The sequence below is a fragment of the Misgurnus anguillicaudatus genome, chromosome 18 (assembly GCF_027580225.2).
Source record: "Misgurnus anguillicaudatus chromosome 18, ASM2758022v2, whole genome shotgun sequence".
Taxonomy (NCBI): Eukaryota; Metazoa; Chordata; class Actinopteri; order Cypriniformes; family Cobitidae; genus Misgurnus; species Misgurnus anguillicaudatus.
The window spans coordinates 29,708,428-29,728,624 of NC_073354.2; the positions used below are offsets into that span (position 1 = coordinate 29,708,428).

General features: G+C 37.1%; 2 protein-coding genes across 4 annotated transcripts in view; one reads left to right on the forward strand and one right to left on the reverse strand.

The window, feature by feature from the left end:
* Positions 1-1,596: 1,596 nt before the first annotated feature.
* On the reverse strand, positions 1,597-14,998 carry slc30a2 (solute carrier family 30 member 2). Of its 2 annotated transcripts, XM_073856271.1 has the most exons (9): positions 14,899-14,998; positions 13,740-13,832; positions 8,469-8,677; positions 7,709-7,855; positions 5,887-6,040; positions 5,564-5,783; positions 4,889-4,994; positions 2,927-3,061; positions 1,597-2,748 (listed from the first exon to the last, which is right to left on the reverse strand). In XM_073856271.1, exons 1-9 carry the CDS (start codon positions 14,919-14,921, stop codon positions 2,603-2,605), a joined length of 1,233 nt encoding a protein of 410 aa, XP_073712372.1. In that variant the 5' UTR covers positions 14,922-14,998; the 3' UTR covers positions 1,597-2,602. The 2 variants fall into 2 exon arrangements, with proteins under 2 accessions (XP_073712372.1, XP_055041542.2); XM_055185567.2 differs by lacking the exon at positions 14,899-14,998 and having other exon boundaries at positions 13,740-14,266.
* Positions 14,948-20,197, forward strand: part of LOC129429081 (uridine-cytidine kinase-like 1) — a 33,661-nt gene continuing 28,411 nt past the window's right edge. For both annotated transcript variants that reach the window (XM_055185561.2, XM_055185560.2), the window contains exons 1-2: positions 14,948-15,082; positions 17,166-17,362. In XM_055185561.2, coding sequence (XP_055041536.2) covers positions 14,967-15,082; positions 17,166-17,362 — 313 coding nt within the window. In that variant the 5' untranslated portion in view covers positions 14,948-14,966. The remainder of the gene's footprint in view (positions 15,083-17,165; positions 17,363-20,197) is intronic.

Sequence of the window (20,197 nt, forward strand, 5' to 3'; positions counted from 1 at the left end):
GTGACGTAAGAGGGAACTTGCGCATGAATTAAATATCTTGAAATAAAACAACAGATAACTAAATCACTATAACAAAATCAGTCTTCCGATGCAATTTAAGTTATTTACAGCAGTAATCTGACATTAGTACTCCACCTCCCATGTGACATCATCAACTATGTTGTTAAACTAACATGGTTTAAACGACAAATGTGCGACAAAGTTACTATGCTTTCGGGGTTTTAGGTTTCTCCAACTATGCATCGTACTATAGTGGTTCAGCAGCGAGTTATGTCGTTGTTCGGGAAACGCACCCCTGATTGTTTTAGGGGCGGCACCATGCTCAGAGGCTCCGGTGCGTCATCGAGCCACCGTTTCAGTCCCACCCAAATAATCCTGAACTCAGAAATGTGGACAAACTGTTTAACGATGTAACTCCACAATTCAGTACTACATAGTTTACAGACTTTGCAACTTGTTTCAGCAATACATTTATAATGTATTTAGAAAGAATACCTGAAATGACTTTACATGGACCTTAACAAACACTAAAATTAACAAACACTTAAAGATTTGTGCTAAATAAGCATTAAAAGCTTGTAATTATAGGAAAACTATTTTTAGTGCTATATGGCACCTGTACACTGCAAAAAATGATTTTCAAGAAAACTTGAAAAGTATTTTTGTCTTGTTTCAAGCAAAAACATCTAAAAATTCCCAAATTAAGATGCTTCCTCTTGATGAGCAAACCGACCCAAGAAAATAAGTCTAGTTTTAAGACCAAAAATATCAAATTTAAGTGTGCATAAAACAAGCAAAAAAATCTGCCAATGGGGCAAGCAAATAATCTTGAACATTGTTCTTAATCTCTACATTCCAGAATAATTTGCCTACCCCATTGGCAGATTTTTTTGCTTGTTTTATGCACAAAATCACTTAAATTTGATATTTTTTTGTCTAAAAACTAGACACTTTTTCTTGGGTTGTTTTGCTCTTCAAGAAAAAGAATCCCAATTTAAGAACCTTAATATATTTCTACTGAAAACAAGACAAAAACACCAAGAATTTTTTTCTTGAAAATCATTCCCCGCAGTGCAAAGCACATATGAAGAACCATCCTGGGGTGATATAGCACCACTATAGCACCAGGTATGGTTCTATATAGCACAATATGGTTACACACAGGTGCTAAATGGCACTTAAAATGGTTCCCCTATGATTATGAGCCAGTGAACCACTTTTAGTGCCATTTAGCACCGTTTGTTTTTAGAGTGAATACAACCTTACTACACTGCAAAAAATGATTTTCAAGAAAAAATATTCTTAGTATTTTTGTCCTATTTTCAGTAAAAACATCCAAAAATTCTTAAATTAATTAAGAATTTGAATTAAATACGTCTAGTTTTTAGACAAAAAATATCAAACCCAAGTGATCTTGTGCACAAAACAAGCAAAAACATCTGCACATGGGATAAGCAAATTTTTCTTGCATTTTTCTTGAATTTAGTGTTCAAGAAAAATTTTCAAGATTTTTTTGCTTACCCCATTGGCATACTTTCTAGCCTGTTTCATGCACAAACTCACCCAAACTTGACATTTTTGGTCCAAAAACTAGACTTATTTTCTTGGGTCGTTTTGCTCATCAAGAAAATGCATCTTAATTTAAGAGTTTTAAGAGTTTTATTTCTTGAAAATCATTTTTTGCTGTGTATAAAGTGTTACCATCAGTGTTGGTCATTTGTCACACTACAAATAAAAGCTCGAGTCAAGTGCATTTCGTTTTGGGATACAGTACTCTGCATACTCTCCATTATGGCAAAATCCTAGTATTATATACAGAAATTTGCATACATATAACTATACATTGCAATAGCAGAAAGAGGTAGTATGCCATTCCAAATACAGACATATCTGCTACAAAGTGTATTTAATTCCCCTTTTGGTTAAGAGAGAAGTGACATAGGCTATCAGAGAAATGTTTTTAAAGCGCAATGGTATTTGTACTCTATATGGAAATTAACCTACAGATGGCTTACAAACTCCGATCCACTGAAGGAGAACAGGGCTCGCTTAAGCTAATCACAAGCTCGCTAATGTAAATGCTAATATGCCATCAAACAAGACATTAGTGAGAGATTCCCAACAAATCTATAATTACACTTCACTGAACTCTATTCAGCCTTACAATTTGGCAGGCATTTGCATTGATTAGAGAGCAGGGCATAATAAACCCTATTCTAATTGTTTTTAAGAAAGTCACATAGATACCCATCTTCTACCCTACAGAGTCCACGGAAAGGCAATTACAATATTCCCGATGTAATGTATGCTGCCAGCCAGGCAAAAGTCGCAATAACAATCTCCCAGCGATTATACTCATGTCAATTCAGTTTATCTTTGCATACATCATTTTAAAGGCATTCCTATAAAGATTGCACAGACAGTGTGAAATCTCCTTTTGTTTCCATGGTGGACAGAGAAATGTATGTGGTGCGTACATATTCGTAATGATATGTGGATGGTACATTTGCACAGCGTTTCCATTTCTGTTTTGGACCCTTAATGAAGCTTCATATGTGTGCGCAGATTTTATACAGACAGGCTCGTCTCACCGGTGCAGAACTCAGTCCATAGGGTCCTGGCACTGGGCGCAGTGAATCATGTCCTCACAATAAGGCTCAACTTGAATGGTGGTGGTGTAAAAGCCAAATTTGGTCTGGAGAAGTTCGGTGGCTTCCTTTAAGACACTCTGAGGGTCGGCGTTCTCCTCTAAAATAAAAACAAATAATGCTCTTAAAAAGAAAAGTGCTACAAAAGGTTCTTCAATGCGATGCCATAGAAGAACTATTTATGGTTCCCGAAGAGACATTCAGTCAAACCGTGTATCCAAAAAGTCTTTTTCCTCTATAAAAATAATATTTTGACAAAAGTTAAATTCTGAACTTACCAATAGCTATGTGAACAGATATCAGACTCTGGCCCAAGGTGAGAGCCCACAAGTGTAAGCTATGCATCGCCTTCACTGCCTTCAGGGAAAGTAGCACCTCCTTCACTGAATTAAACTCCACACCTTTAGGCGCACCTAAACGACACACACAGGAACGGATTAACACACGGGCCTATTGGGCACGTGCCCAGGGCACTGGACAAGCAGGGGGGCCGTGGCAAATTAACTGTGTAACTTTTTCATATATTTTTTATTTTAACCCTCGATTTTCCTGTTTACATTAGAAGTCCGTAAGGGGTCAAAATTACCCCAGAAATTGAAAGAGTGATTACAAAATAAATATACATTTTTAATTATACAAAAAATATATATTTTTTTTGTTTACTTCACATCAATGCATTAGTGTGTGTTTTGGGAGATATGAAGTACGTTTGTACCTGTTTATAACTAAATTCCTCAACTACACAATTAGCTTGCATGTAAAATATCACATTTTTACAAAAAATTCGCATATATTATGATCTGAATTTGATTTAAATTGTTTTTAGACATTGATCTAGATGTTATGTGTTGAATCCAGCCACCTGCTGGTTAGAAAAAAAACATAAAATAATTACAGTTTAGGAAATAAATCATTTCGACTGGCAGAGGGCCATAGAAACCCATTCATTTCACTGGATGTGGCCAACTGCTCACATCACTACTTTAGTGATACATTTTGTGAATTTATGTATATATAAACCTAAGAAAAGACATTAAAAATAAATATTATTTTTAAATAGTAGAATTTTCTGTAGTTTTTGATGCATTTTGAAATGTCCGTTTTACAAAATGCAACAGAAATTTGACTAAATGTAAGTGTGTGTGTGCGCGTGCATGTGTGTTTGTGTGCGACTTTGTTTTTCTGTGTGCGTCTCTGTCTTTATGTGTGTGTGTAAGTGTTACTGTGTGTGTGTGTGTGTGTGTGTGTGTGCGCGTGCGTGCGTGCGTGTATGTGTGCACGCACCTGTGTGAGCATTAGAGCCCACCACTTCACATCTTTGTTCTGCATCTGTGGCTTTTTTTTGCCAAATTCTATAAAAAATGCTCTTTGTGGCAGTCATACATTTGTGTGTTTGTGTGTGTGATTGAGCTTTTTTGCACTAACCATTCATTTTTAATTGGGGTCTTTTTGACCCCCAAGGGCCTCTTTAGTAAAAGTTTTTTTTACACATCTTCAGAACAACCGAATCAAGCCCATTTTTTTATATGAATTTTGACAGATAATCTAGAAAAGTCACAAAGTCTTATTCCACTGAGGTGAAGGGAAGCATTTTTTTTTAACTAAACAAAAGTGGCTTGGGGGTCATTTTGACCCCAAGGGACTTATAAGGGTTAATAAAATGGCGCTAAATACGGTGAAATAAAGTGTTAATAAATAAATAACAAATAATAATCCAAATGCATTCCATCCGATTCCATCACTTTTGAGAGCGAGCAAAAAACATGCTGTGCAGTAAGCGAATAAGAGGTAAGCGTACTCGGACGTCTCACTCAGTTTGTTTGTCTTTAATGGCCAGTTAATCCAAACTTTTGAGGGAACAGGATTTCGATGACGTTGTGGAATAGTGGTTTCCCATGTAAAGGGCAGCCTGTGTGGTGTATTTAATCTATTTTTACTTATCTAAGGTACAGATTTTCAACTTTGAGCCTGGAAAAGTTAATGTAAAAAGTAAATATTGTGCGCATTTCACATGCTTTTTAGCGCAATTGTATATTCTGTATGATGGTACAGGTGCAACACCATTGTCAAAAAATATGTGGTGGGGGCCATCAAAGTCAAAATCCGTCCCTGCACACATGATGTTGAGATTTATAGATCACAGCTTGTATTACCCACCAAGAGAACAAAATCTACTGCCTGTTTGTATGCATATTTCACATAAATGAATTAGAGGTTACTAGAGTAAATGTGAAAATTACCTTCCATGAGAATGCGGAAGACGTCTCTCAGGATGGTTAGGGTGGTGCCCAGGACGAACACGGAGAAGAGAAAAGTGCATATGGGATCTGCTATTTTGTATTCTGGCTGTGTTAGATGGTGGAGAGAAAACAGAAGGACTGATGCAATGAAGAACGAATCAAATCCTTCTATGCAAAGTGTCAAAATGCATTAGACTACATAGATGATGGATGTAATATACTTCATTGAGGCAATTTATGGAGTCAATAGCAGAATTAAGTGCCTCCTCCTTATGAAGAGGAGTCATATTTATTTCATACTGCTTTATTCATGCCATAATATTAAATATTATATGGGTATGCATACCTTACATGCATACATTGTTTAGATTTTCAGTCATTGATTTTATGCAATCACGTGCATCCATTTAGGTTGTAGCAGTATTTGAAACTTGAGAGAGACCTTTCCCATGAGTGGGCGTGGCTTCAGCCCAGACAGCGGACACGCCTCCATCTTATGAGAGCAGAGAATCCTGCCTGGTATTCCAAGATTTCGATAACTTCTTTTTTTATTTGGCGTTTTTTAATCATTAAAATTTGTTTGGATGGTTATATAAAATTTCCCAGTGGTGTCAAACTGAGAACACATTTAATATCGGACTTTACACAGACTTAATGTTAAATGTATTAATTTACCCTGAAGTAGATAATGATGGCCGCCACCATCACTCCAAAGCTCTGTAACAAATCCCCCAAAACGTGAATAAACGCTGCTCTGACACTAGTGTTACCATGGCTACCCAAGAGGCTGTGGGAGTGGCCATGACCCATGGGACTCATCCCATTATCATCAATCTTGTGGTAGCCTGAACCGTGACCGTGGAAGGTTGTAGAATGATGTAGAATGTACGCCATTCTGTAATATAAACCAAAATTATAACAGTAATTAGTTAAGATGCTGCTGTGGAAAATCACATTTCTGCTTCTTCATAGAAAAAGTTTTTTAGAAAACAACTTACATGATGTTGACCACAACCGCACAGCCTGAGGTGAGAAGCATCACGCTGCCTTCAATCTCGTAGTCGTTTTTTACAATCCTCTCAATGGCAAGATAAACCAACACTCCAGTCACAATCCAGATTGACATAACGGATACCAATGCTCCAAGAATCTCTGTGAATTCATGCAAGATGAATGCGGTTTGATATGACTGCAAGATACAGCAGAATGTGTTTACAACAGTATAATAGTCAGGAATTTTTTTTCCAAAAATGGTCCCTAGCTGTCACTGGGGCCGTACCCTTTAAAACGGTCCTAACGGTGGCGGCCGGTGACTTCTTTTTTCGAGGACGCTCGATGCGAAGTTCGTCACAACATGTTTGTAGTCCATCATGTGTGTGGTTCGTAAGTTCAAAATATGTGTTCTACCCTTTAAGCGATCCTTTGGCATCACGTGTCTTGTCAAAATAAGTGCCTGCTACAGACGCGTCTAAATGGTTTATGAAAAAAGATACGCTCGCGTTTGCCAAATATTCACATAATCTCATGCATAATCAGAGTTTACTGTTAAGGGAGTGTCTTGTGTGTATTTTGTGAACGTCTCTTTCATCATAAACGGTTTTAACGCGTGTGCAGCAGGCGCTTATTTTGACAAAACACGTGATGCACATGGTTCACATGACGCAACAAACACATATTTTGAAAACACGAGCAACATCATGACATTCCGAAAACACTTATTTTGAATTTGCGCCCCTCGGATGAGCAGTCACGAGCCGCCACTGGGTCCTAATATGTACATACAAGAGGGTCTACAAGCTGTAATCACAACAAAGGCTTTTCTACAAAGTATTATATAAAGTGTCTTCAATTATTTATTCCCTGTGTCATTTCACTTTATTTATTATGCCTCAACTTGTATACTTAAATGTTCTGATTTCTTTGTATCAATTCAATATTTGGCTTGATGGCTACATCTGGTGGACATTTTGTGTCAATTATAGCCCACTTAGAAATCCCTTTACTGATAAAAATGCTGATGTGTCAAATACTTATTTTCCCCGCTGTACCATTTAGGTGCAGATATATATACATTGGGTACCAGTGTGTATATTTGAGGTAATAATATGCACTCTTTGGTACTAATATGTACCTCTGAGGTACTATGCACAAAGGTGTACTCTTTGAAAGGGTACCACCCAGTTACAGCTACAGTGGGGACTTCTTTTTGACCTTTTTTTGACAGTGTAGACCTCGATCTAATAAACTGAACCTGGGAACCAATTCACCTTCATTAAAGTTGCAATGAAATTGAAATGAAAAACTGTAATTTGTTTTGGAATATGTATTTTTTATATGACATCTGTGAGCTTTATTATTTTTTTTAAATTCATGTGCCATCAAAATCTTCAATCAAAAACACAAATCTCCCCCCTCCTCAAAACAACCTCTCTTTACTTCCGGTCATATGGTATGGCAGGTGGGCGGGGTCCGGGAAAAGATCACAGCAAATAGCAACATGACCCAACTTCAAACGATCCAATCAGTTCTCGATGGACAAATTCAGTTCCATCCCTAACTTTTTTCATTTCAGAAGCCGTTTCACTCAAATATACGTCCCCACGGCGAAAATAAAACAATCGTTACTTTCGTTTCATGGTGATTTTAAACAAATCTTTAGTCCATTTCTCTGTCACAAAATTTGTCTTAAATGAATTGCAGATTAGACTGATTTGTCTTACTGCCACTATATGAAGTTTCTTTAAAATTTCCTTTCCACCCAAAAATAACATCTGGATTGGGATTTGGGACTGGGTGTTGAATCTGACATTCAGGACTCACCTGATCTGTGCCAGCCGAAATTCATTTTCTTGGTTGGTGGTCTTGTGGAGATCCACAGGGAGAACAGACTGACCATCATACTGCCCAAATCAGTCAGAAGGTGGGCAGCATCAGTCATGATGGCCAGACTGTGTGCTAGATAACCACCTGTATCAATAGAGCCCCAGAGCATCCACGGTTAACATTATTCATATAAATATGCAAAGTTGGAATCCTTTTGTAAAGTCATTTTGTTATAGGCATTGTTTCGGAGATGTACAGAATGCTTACACAGCAGAAGTCTTCTGTAGTTTCAAAGAAAAACATGACTCATAATTATTTTATTGTACATCTATGCATTGTGAATGCTGACTTGGACAAAAAAGTGCTGTAGGGGCTAAACAAAATCCAGAACACGTCTGCTTATCGCAATTTAATAGATGAATCAAGGATTGGTTATGGTCCAACAATAAAAAGTTATTTTGCACTATGTTAAAAAACTAAATTTGTTGTGATGCCATGCAAACAAAGTATTTATTCTGACGAAAACAAATTTGCAATCAAGGACAAAGTTCTTCACAGAGAAGCCATGAGACCATTTTTGGTTCCTTAAAGGAACATTCAGTCAAAGGTTCTTAGAAGAACCGATTCTTCGGATGGTAAAGGTTTTTTATGGAACCATTTAGCCAAAAATGGTTCTCCTTTAGCATTTTTAAGAGTGTACTGTCTCCTCATCTAATCAATTTAACAAAAATCCTCCAAAAATGGCCTATGTTCTTACCTATAACCTCTCCAATCATGAACACCAGACAGACTATGGAGGCAATGCACAGTTTCTTCTTTGCTATAAGCTTCTCGCGGCTCTCCTCATATGCTACTTTATTTCCATGGCAATGAGTTCCAACTGGCCTCCTTAGCTCGATAGCACCGTCCATAGCACCGTTTACCAAAGGCAGGTTTGGACAACTTTCCTTGGACCCTGAGAACTCACTGCAGAAGACATATGCCCAAGGTTTAAGATTAGTCCCAGACTAAAATGAATGTTTGAGCTGTCTTAAAGGAAAACACCACAGTTTTTCAATATTTTATGTTCTTCCCTCAACTTAGATGAATTAATACATACCTATCTTTTTTCAATGCGTGCACTTTTAATCTTGGTACAGCGCTTCATGAATGTGTTAGCATTTAGCCTAGCCCCATTCATTCCTATGGCTCCAAACAAAAGTTTTATTTTGTGCCACCATACTTACTTGTGTAACTACTCATGTAACAGTCTTTAAATAGGGAAAACATTGAAGTGTTTGGTGTCTTATAAATTCATCACTGTTTGGAGCCATAGGAATGAATGGGGCTAGGCTAAATGCTAACACATTCACAATGCGCTGTACAAAGATTAAAAGTGCACGCATGTATGAATTAATTTGTCTAAGTTGAGGTAAGAACATAGTAAAATATTGAAAAACGGTGGTGTTTTCCTTTAACTGAAAATAATCTTTAAATATGTCAGTGTCATTGTCTCAAGATGCACACCAGTAATGTTTCTTCTAAGGTATTTTTATAAAAATTATTTAAAGGGGCCATGGCACATGGGACTAATTATTTAAAGGGGCCATGGGACTTTTTTAAGATGTCAAATCAATCTTTACTGTCCTCAGAGCACATATGTGAAGTTTTAGCTCAAAATACCATATAAATAATTTATTATAGCGTGTTAAAATTGCCACGTTGTAGGTGTGTGCAAAAATGTGCCGTTTTGGGTGTGTCCTTTAACATGCAAATGAGCTGATGAAATTCAGACAAATGAGCTGATGAAATTCAAACACTGATCACAATAATGGTGGTTTGTTGCAATTAAAACTCAATTGTGCTTTTCTCTGCACTAAATGGCAGTGCTGTGGTTGGATAGTGCAGATTAAGGGGCGGTATTATTATAATAAGAGCTCCTTATAACATCATAAGGAGAGCCAAATTTCAACGACCTATTTTTTCATGTGCTTGTAGAGAATGGTTTACCAAAACTAAGTTACTGGGTTGATCTTTTTCACATTTTCTAGATTGATAGAAGCACTGGGGACCCAATAATGGCACTTAAACATGGAAAAAGTCAGATTTTCATTCCATGGCCCCTTTAAATATCCAGATTTAACTAAGGCCTAGTCCTGGCTTAAGCCAAGTCTTGTCTGCAAACCGGGCCAAGTTTAAATACAGTTACTGTACTTTTAACCTGTACCATGAAAATCAACCTACGCCTTTTAGGAAGATAAAAACTTAATAAGGAACTTAATTTTATGACACCATACTGTAAATTTCATCTTGTCAGTAGTACAGTACAGTAGGAGCCAAAAGTGATGTCTGGATGGGATATTTGCACAATATTTGCTTTTAATGACCATACAGATCTTAATAAAACATTAAAATATTAGAAGTATAGGGTACAAAATGGAGAAAACACTGAACTTGTGGTTACTATGTTTTTTGTACAAAATAATTTGACGCAAGATCAAATTACAATGTATCAAGGAAAACAGTTTAATTAAGTAAGAGTTTAATTCTGATATGCAAAAAAATGCACAGAAAACACAAAGCTTGCAGAAATAAAGCATACACTTACTACAATTTAATCAGTTTTTAATGTTTTATTGATCCCCTTATTATAGTGATCCTATAGCTCAGTGAGTAGAGCAGTGGTTCTCAAACTGGGGTCCGGGGCCAGGGGGCCCCAATTTTATGACATTTTATAAAATACTATATTACAACATTCATTTATCATGAATTCTGTGTAATTAAACCTAAAAAAAATAAGGCTACTAACCAACAGCACTACTTTGTATAACTTAATATGTTTTGTTTAATTAAACAAAGTTTTTTGTCATAAATTTTCTTTGGGAGGTCCGCAAAGTAATGCACCGTACACAAGGGGGGCCGCACACAGAAAATGTTTGAGAACCACTGGAGTAGAGCATTAACAGTGCAAAGGTTGTGGGATCGATTCTCAGGGAGCACACACATAAAAAATGCAAATGTAAGAATAAAAGCATCTTCTAAATGTGTAAATGATTACAGCAGACATTGTACAGGGCCTTGACTATAAACATTGCACATATGCCTATTGTATGTTGTAATTTTTTGCAGGACTCCTTAAATTCTTCTCAAAGCTGTGGGTTCAGTTTACCCTCCAAGCACAATACGAAACTAGCTTAACCTCTTGTGGTGTGGACATCACATTTTTGTTCTGTGCACCATAATACTTAATTCTGTGTAACTGGAACCTGTTGTACACAAATGTGGACACGTATCATCAGGACCCAGACCAGACTGAGATTGAATCTGCTGACTTTGCGGTGTTGGACCCTTCTGTCTCGCGTGTGCATGAGAGAGCCACGATGATGTGTCTAATGGGGCGTGACGCGCAATCTCGATGCGCATGAGAAAACCAGTGTACCGCGTCGCGCGCGTGATCTACTGCTGAAAGGACGCGCTGGAGTAGAACGCGCGTCTGTTTAATCACCCCGGCGGGACACAGACATGATACGCTGGCTGTTTTTATTTTGAGACACTACTTTCTGTATCTTTGATCACAATGCACTTTGTATGAACTAATTCTTCTTAATAGCATTTAAACAGTTGGATATACTCTTAAAAATAGTGCTTAAAATGTAAGTAGAGAATGATTCCCCCCAAAGAACCTCAGTCAACGCATTTCATTTTTTACATTTGTAGTCTGCAAAACCCTTTTCCACTACAAAGAGCCAATAAGGAGGGTTTTATGGATGTTTACGGTTCTTTATGGAGGAATACAGTCAGACCTTTCAGGAATCCAATTATTTGGCTAATAAAAATTTATCTGGAAAAAAGATCGCGCTTAACCAAACAAATAGCCTAATCTCCCATCTCTAAAAGAAAAATCCTGTAACTAATTTTTACAAGACCCCTATCTGTTCGTAAACAGTGATATTAATAATATGATTAATTTTTTAACACAAATATTATTTAGCCTACATTTATTATGTAAATATCATCTTTTCTACAGCAAGGTTTACAGTTCAAGTGAAATCAATATGCTGCTTAGAGCCTCATCTGCTCCGGCTGTCGGACCTGTGGCAATGCAGTAGCGCATGAAATCAACGCCCTGAGCCCTTTAAAATCATGCATGATCAGGACTTTAATTTTAGCTTTAAATAAGACTTTTTATGCCTGGCGCATTTTGATACGTCTTATAAAAACGAAAATAATTTTAAAAACGACAAAATAAAAACAGTCTTTGACGTATTTTGCAATAATATTTTATAAGAAATAACAGTATAGGCTAATATACCTAACTACATTATTTGACACGCTGAGATGTTGTAAAAATTTCACATCTGTTTTGCTATAAAAAAAACTGCAATCCCTTTGTTTTAGCACTGACTAAATAAAGCTTGCTTGTCCCCTCCTGTTTTTTTTTTTTTTTTTAGAAACCTCTGCAGATATTTGGCTTTAGGGAAGTGACTTCAGTTGTTTACTGTTCCTCAACAGGTGACTGCCTTGTTGCTGTCATATAAAATAACAATCTTTCTAATAATCATGTGCTGAAGAAAATAAGTGAATAAGATATCATAATGCATACAATCAACCCGTATCTGCACAATTTCTCACATTTGAACAATCAAACTAATGCAAAACGGTTCATTGCAATTCACTGTACAAGACGATATAGCTCAAAACTTATCTTCATTTGCACAACCGTCTGTGGTCATGACATTAGTTATCTCCGGCTGAACGTGTAGCATTTTTGTCGCATAATTTGGTTCCAATTGTGTAATTTAATTTAATGTCATCTGCGATTCAATTTGACAACGCACTTTTACACACATAAATGCATCAGATTTAGAAAGTGGGCTCATAGCAAAAATGTTTAAAAAAATGTGTGCGCCACGTCACACCTTTAAAATATTTTAGATAATAGATACTTCTCAATTAAAGGAACAAATGTAACAATTTCCCTCTTATTTATGCCACATTATTGTGTGATATACAGTAGCAGTCATGTTTTAAAGGTCAAATTGGCATAGTTCTCTTTACATAATTTTTTTCGTTGCAACACAATTTAATAGTTTTTAATTGTAACATATGTATTAAAATTTAAATATAGTAATCAAACGTTCATCATTTAAACGTATGTAATCTGTGGGCTATACATGTTTGATTTTTGTAATTTTGTTGCATTTATTTTACATCGGCAACTCGGGTGTATCTGTCCATGGTGCTGAAACAGTCTTCTCTTTAGAATTGCTTAGGATCATTTTTGGATATGCAGGATAAAAGAAAATGGGATCAAATTAAGATGGAAGAATGTAAGTTAGTTTTTGAAGTTGTTATTTATTTTCTTAAGAGCAACAGTTCTTTCTTTTATCTTTATTGCTTTCGATTTCTTCCTGAATTAGATATATAACTGTGTTTAATAAAATCTCTGTGCATCTCTAATGAAGATGTCATTATCCATTAAACTGTGTTTAAAAGCCTATTTCCATACGTACATTATATGGAAGCCATAATATGGCTAGCTATAGGTCAATTCTTTGTAAATGTTCTTAGGACATTGGTCAAATAAACGTGTCAACCAAAATCACTTTCTTAAATGAACAGAATCGTAGCTAAATTATTCGTTAAAACTAAGTTAAATTTCACACACTAAATTCACATTTAAAAGTTATGCGGTTTTTAGAAAGAAATGTGTGACGTAGGCCTATTATTTGGAAGAACTCACTCAAATTGGGGCATACATTTAAATGATTTTGTCATATTGTATAGGCTAAATATCAGACATCTACATCTGTTTTCTATCAAAATGTGTCATCTTGTAAAGGCTTTGAGACACGGAAAATGGTTTGATCGTATACTTTCATAAAATATAATGTATTGCATTGCCTGTATAAATCTCTGCATACCTCAATAAGACTCAAGACTTAAATATTGTAAATGTAAAAAGTATTACTGTCGCTTTAAATTAATAATAATTAAAATAAACAATTGTATAAAAGCCGTACATAAAAGTGAATTTAGACATTTTTACCTGTTAAGTTTTAAGGAGTATATTTTGGCATTCCTTTCGTTGATAAGATGAGATTTCTCTGAAGTCGGTGTAGGATCCATGGTCCCGTGAAACCTTAGTGTCCAGTGAAAAAATCCCGAATGAATAAAAATCGTAGTAAATGTAGAAAAATGAAAATCTAGGTTTTTAATTAGACGGTAAAATTAAAACATCTCCAAGCCATCTTCAAAGGACACGCAAATTGAGTGAAAGCACCCATGTCCAGAGACATAGAAAAGGGTTGTGCATTCAGTAATTTCGTTGCTGTGCAGGCTATGCGGAGCCGACAAAACTTGAGATCAGACGGATGTGCTGCAGAATCCTCAGCAGTCCAGTGAGCCAAATCACAAATCCTACTATAGTGAAGGAAATTTATTAATATTCATTAACCCAGTATGCTGCACTTAAACGACAGACATGTAAATGAACTATAGCGTTCCATACTTAATATTTAAAAGCCGAACTTCGGTATTGGACAGTTGGCATGGAACGTCACGAGGACCTCATTAATAATTATATTAATAATAAGATAATCCTTGGCTATAGTAGATTTCGTAGAAGGTGTAAATAAGGTTTTGCGTGATTTGAGTCTTTGCTGCTGTTGCGAATTAATGCTTCAACCTCATATTGTACACAAAACGTGTAACCTGCGCGATTTTGGCTGCAGTGCAAAAGCAGCAGCTGAATAAGGTCATAAAAATGAGACGTGACTTTTTTAACAAATTGTTTCTTCGTATAAAACACTGGCTGTTACTAGATAAAATGCTAGATACACAAGGAGCAAACTTCCAATTTCCAAAAGAACGTGGTCATAATCTCAGAAATTAGACCTTGAATCGCTACAAAAATTTGGTTGCTTGTTAGCTCAACTGTGTTGACTGTCAGTCTGAAATAAATCATTCAATCATTAAATCATTCAATCATACAAAAAGCTTTAAGCATTTTTTTTTTTGGCTTTCCGGAAATTGATCATGCTTATATATATTCAAATTATATACTTAATTATTTACATAGGCTAAGTACTAAACTATTTACATACCGTCTTTTTGTATTCTTGAGGTAAAATACTAAATAAAATAAATAAATAAATAAGGTTTGATTATTTGACCATTATAGTTATTTATAGAAGTTATCTGCATACCTACAAATACGTGATCGCGTCATTCATTTCCCCGCGGCCGAACGCCTGACGCAAACACACTTCCGGACATGCGCTTTGTCACGTTCGCGGCACAAATGGCGATGACAATGAGCCAGACTGATGTTGAGCTGCAACAGAAAGAAGAGGGAGAGGAGGATGATCCATCCTTGTCTAGATCAGACAGGTGAGTAGCCTCGTGGGCGCTCGGTTAGCGTATTGTACAGTGCCGGATAATTTAAACATTTTAATTGAACGAAATTCCTGTGTTGACAGTGGCAGTTTAGCCAGCAATACTGTAACGTTAATGCAATGCATGTTTTGACGTGATTTCTTGCGTGTTTACATTGCATCTGCTTCTGATGGGCTTGTTTTGTACGTGTTTTTACCGGGAATATAACACGAGAAGAACAGAATACGTGCTTGTCTCTTTGTTGATGATGGCGTGGCGTAGGCTATCTGGTGTACGGTGGTACTCAAACAAAGCCATAAAGTTTTAATGGGTTCCTTTTAAGTACGTTACCATAATGAATTGACACTCCTATTTCAGAAGGATTTAATGATTATCTATTGTTTCCCTTATCCCTTATGCCAGATAGCATCTCACCAACAGACCCAACACATTGCCAGTAGAGACCCACAGCGACCAATGTAGTTTCCATTGAGACCAATACAATTCCCATTATAAACATTGAATTGACATCAGATTTCTGTGATGGTTTCTATTAATATTATTATATTTTTAGTATTTACACTGATATTCATTCAATGGCTGAAATTCAATTTAGTTTACACAGCCAAAAGTCTATGACCAAGACATAATCCATCTCTGTTTGGAGTTTGCATTTATCCATGTAAGCCCAGGCTGTGTGTCAAAGCAAACATCCTGCATCACACATTCAGCAGGCATTCAATTTGAGGCATTGTGTAACCTTCACAATAATAAAATGCAGTCCACCATTAGCACCAATGGGTGTCCAGTCTCTGTCCATATGATGAGAGCCTTACTCAAATGAAGCCCCAGGTTTATCTGAGCAGATGTGTGGTTTCCTGGACTGGATCTAAAAAAAGGTCTCTAGTCCCTCTTCCACACTAACATAATTTGTCATATGGGTGGCTTTTTATGAGGGGTTTAAAAAGACATGGATTTCCTCAAGCTCTCTATGAAACAACGCTTGATAGCTTTGCTCAGGTCAGATGGGGTTGTTTATGATTTTAAAGGCATATCTGATGGCACTGAGTTGGACACTCATGGATGATTGGGATAAATCTGTTATTTAAACGAAAAGATGCTAAAGCAGAGCAGATCCTTAAAGGGATAGTTCACCCAAAAATAAAAATAATGTCATTAATGACTAATGTCGTTCCAAACTTGGAAGACCTCCGTTCATCTTCTGAACACAGTTTAAGATGTTTTATATTTAGTCTGAGAGCTTGTTGACCCTTCGTTGAAAATCTACGTACGATATACTGTCCATGTCCAGAAGGTTAATAAAACATCATCAAAGTAGTCCATGTGACGTCAGTGGGTCAGTTAGAATGTGTTGAAGCATCGAAAATACATTTTGGTCCAAAAATTACGACTATATTAAGCATTGTCTTCTCTTCTGCGTCTGTTGTGAAGCGCTTGCGCGGGACTAAAGCACGTGACTGCAGTGATGACGTAAAACGTGAATGTTGTACGACGCGGCTGACGTGTTATCTGGTGCCCCCCAGACGTTTTTTTTTTTTGTGCACTCGGGCTTTGTTTACAGTCTGAGGGAGACGCACGGCATAAGTTTGTAAAAAAAGTGCAAACATGTCTGAGGATAACACGTCATCCGTGTAACTGCAGTCACGTGACTTTAGTCTCGCGCATGCGCTTTCACAACAGACGCGGAATAGAAGACAATGCTGAATAAAGTCGTAATTTTTGTTATTTTTGGACCAAAATGCATTTTCGATGCTTCAACACATTCTAACTGACCCACTGATGTCACATGGACTACTTTGATGATGTTTTTATTACCTTTCTGGACATGGACAGAGTGCCGTGCATGGATTTTTGATGAAGGGTCAGCGGGCTCTCGGGCTAAATATAAAACATCTTAAACTGTGTTTTGAAGATGAACTTAGGTCTTATGAGTTTGAAACGACATGAGGGTGAGTCATTAATGACATTATTTTCATTTTTGGGTGAACTATCTCTTTAATGTTTAAAGTGAGGCACAGTGTTAAGGTTGACTCCTTGGCATACTTTAAAAACTTTTTCCTTTTTAATTTTGTGGCAGTGGCGAGGATTCTCTCGATGGTCTTACGAAACACAGATGTCCCCTCACTCCATCCCTGTCACCACGGAAACGGACGACCAGTCAGAGTAAAACGGAACCTCCGCTTTTAAGGACAAATAAAAGGACGATCTACACCGCAGGGCGTCCACCCTGGTATAATGTTACTGGGACCACCTTTAAAGAAGCGTTTGTCATAGGTATGATGTGCAAAAAAAAGAGTAATCCCTTACTTTACTTTTTTAAGGGAAAAGTATTTAAATTACTTCGTAATTAGTTACACCCCACACTGTCAATCACACATGGCAGAAATTGGATAAATGTATACTTGAGGTATTCCAAAGACCAATGCAGAGTTAATATTTCAATTAAGACACTGTTCCATTGAGGCTTAAAGGACAAAGAATATATCTAAAAGTATGGTTTTCATCTTTTTGTGAAACTTCATCATAGGACAAATCCATTGTGTTTCAAACCCGAAGGATTAACCTTTAGTTTCAGCCTGTGAATCGGATGCAAGCGCTCCCATGGCTACGCTGTAAGGTTATTAGTATGCAGTCCATTACTCACAGAGGGCCTGTCATGCGGGTTACAATTTCACACTTGGATGTGCTCCAGTCAATTATTCCCGTTGAAAAAAGGTCCAGTATGGCTGTAGTTGCCCGATCGGTCAGTCTGAGAACAAAAACGAACAAATCCACCCATGTGCAATGATCCTCTCTTAAAAAAGGTCAGAGCAACTGGGAAATGTGTGAGGCTGTAAGAACGCTAAAGCAGTTTTTTAACTGACTGCAGTCTATACCAGTGGTTCCCAAACTTTTTCAGCATGTGGCCCCCATTGTGTACCGTGCATTCCTTCGCGGCCCCCCAAAGAAAATTTCTGACAAAAAAACGTTCTAAAGCTAGACATTTTAATAAAAAAACATTAAATTATACAAAAAAGTAACGCTTTTGGTTAGTAGCCTTATTTTTTAGGTTTAATTACACAGAATTCATGATAAATCAATGTATTTCATAAAATGTCATAAAACTGGGGCCGCCCTGGCACCATCTCGCGGCCCCCAGTTTGAAAACTACTGATCTATACAACAACATCTGCCTTTTTGTTATTCCCACTGGAGGTGCATCTCATTTTATATCTCATGAATTTTTTTTTATGACCCTTTATACTGGAAATCTATCTGATATTTAAAATTTTAGTATCTAAAAAATGTATGGGTCAGCATAGTGGGCAGACTTCTTGCATTACAAGGTTAAGAGAGTTGTTTAAAGTACTTTTCTTGACAGGCGTCACGTGAGTTATATTAAGTTGAATTGACTCTAATGCTGGGTTCAGACCAGCCGCGGTAGAGGCGTCAAGCACAAGTGATTTCAATGTTAAGTCGATGTAAAGACGTGGTGCGAATGAGGCGTTTAGCGTGACGCGGTAGACGCGATTCCGCCTCATTGGAAAATTTGAACTTTGGGGGAAAAACGAGCCATGTTAACCAATCAGGAGCTTGCTCTAGTAGTGATGTGATTACAGGAAGCGAGCGGAGTCGCAGAAGGCCCTCCCATGACGCGAAGTTCCACGTGAATGTCTCGATGACTAGGCTTTCACGCGCGAGTAAACTCAAAATGTTCAAGCGGCAAACTAGACGTGGAAGACGCGAATTTGGCGCCTCAAACACGGCTGATGTGAACCCACGGTTAGCAGTATTGTGCGATGCAATGAATCTATGCCTAACTTGTAATTTTTACAACCTTAAGAAATACTTATAATTAGGAATGTACACTTACTAGCACTAACTACTATTTTTTTTTTAAATGGTCCCCTATTGTGATTCTTAGACCCTTCCTGTTAACTTTTTGTGCATACATCACAAGATTTACCAAAGCAACTTTACTTACCCTCATGTTGATACAAACCTGCATTCATTTCTTTGTTCTTCTGAACACCAAGGAAGATTTTTTGAGCATTTTTGTAACCAAACCATTTTTGAGCACCATTGACTTGACTTCCATAGTATTTATATTTCTACTATGGAAGTCAGTGGTGCTTCTGTTTTCTGCATGATTACAAATATCTTCCTTTGTCTTCAACAGAACAAAGAAATGCATACAGTTTTGTAACAACATGAGGCTGAGAAAATGATGACAAAATTGTGTTTTTGGGTGAATTATCACTTTTACGGTAAATTTACGGTCAGTGTTAACGCTTCTCATTTACTTTAAATGGGTGACGTCATGCATTGTCGAACTGAATTGTGGATACGTCTGCGTCACGTCACTGCCGTTGCTTGCGGCAGAAGTTGAACATTTCTCAACTTTTCAAGAACCAATGCTGGCGTCAGATCATCTTATGTAAATAACCTAGTGCAGAGCCAGCCAATTACATTTATGCAAGAACAGAGGAGCATGTGTTGCGGCCACTGTGATTGGCTGTCGGCCATGCTTTAGACACGCCTTCCGTCAAGCATTAACGCTGACGCCCAGTGTGAATGTACCTTAAGGTCTCGCCATGACGTGCATTTTAAACAATATTAACCTCCTAAGACCTGGATGTCCACGTACGTGGACATCACATTTTTTGTTGTTTGCACCATAATACTTAATTTTGTGTAACTGGAAACTGTTGTACACAACGTGGACAATTTCACTGCCTCATGTTCAAAGAATAATATTTGGTTATTATATTTATGGGTTCTTCCTAACCCCAAATAGCTGGAAGAAATCTGAAAAAAGACAAACCAAAGCTCGGGTCTGAAGGTTAAAGGAGTTCAAACAACTATTCTATAGGGCTCTTATTGGCTGCTTTTTTTAAATATTTCAAGTCACCGTTAAAAAAAAGTTTTAAATAAGATTTTTAGTTTTCCAACAAAAGAAATTAATATGTTGTATATTTTTGTCTATAAAAGTAATTTCAAACATTTAAAGGTGCAGTGTGTAAATTTTAGCAGCATCTAGTGGAGAGATTGCGAATTGCAACCAACGGCTCAGCCCACTGCCCACCCCTCGCTTTTGAAATGGATAGAGAAGCTACAGTAACCACCGCT

Coding starts and splice junctions, on each gene's coding strand:
- slc30a2 (XM_073856271.1), bottom strand. CDS start 14,921: ATGACGCGATCACGTATTTGTAG. Junction 13,833..14,898: donor ACGCGATCACGTATTTGTAG/GTATGCAGATAA, acceptor CTGGACACTAAG/GTTTCACGGGACCATGGATC. Junction 4,995..5,563: donor CCATCATTATCTACTTCAGG/GTAAATTAATAC, acceptor CATCTAACACAG/CCAGAATACAAAATAGCAGA.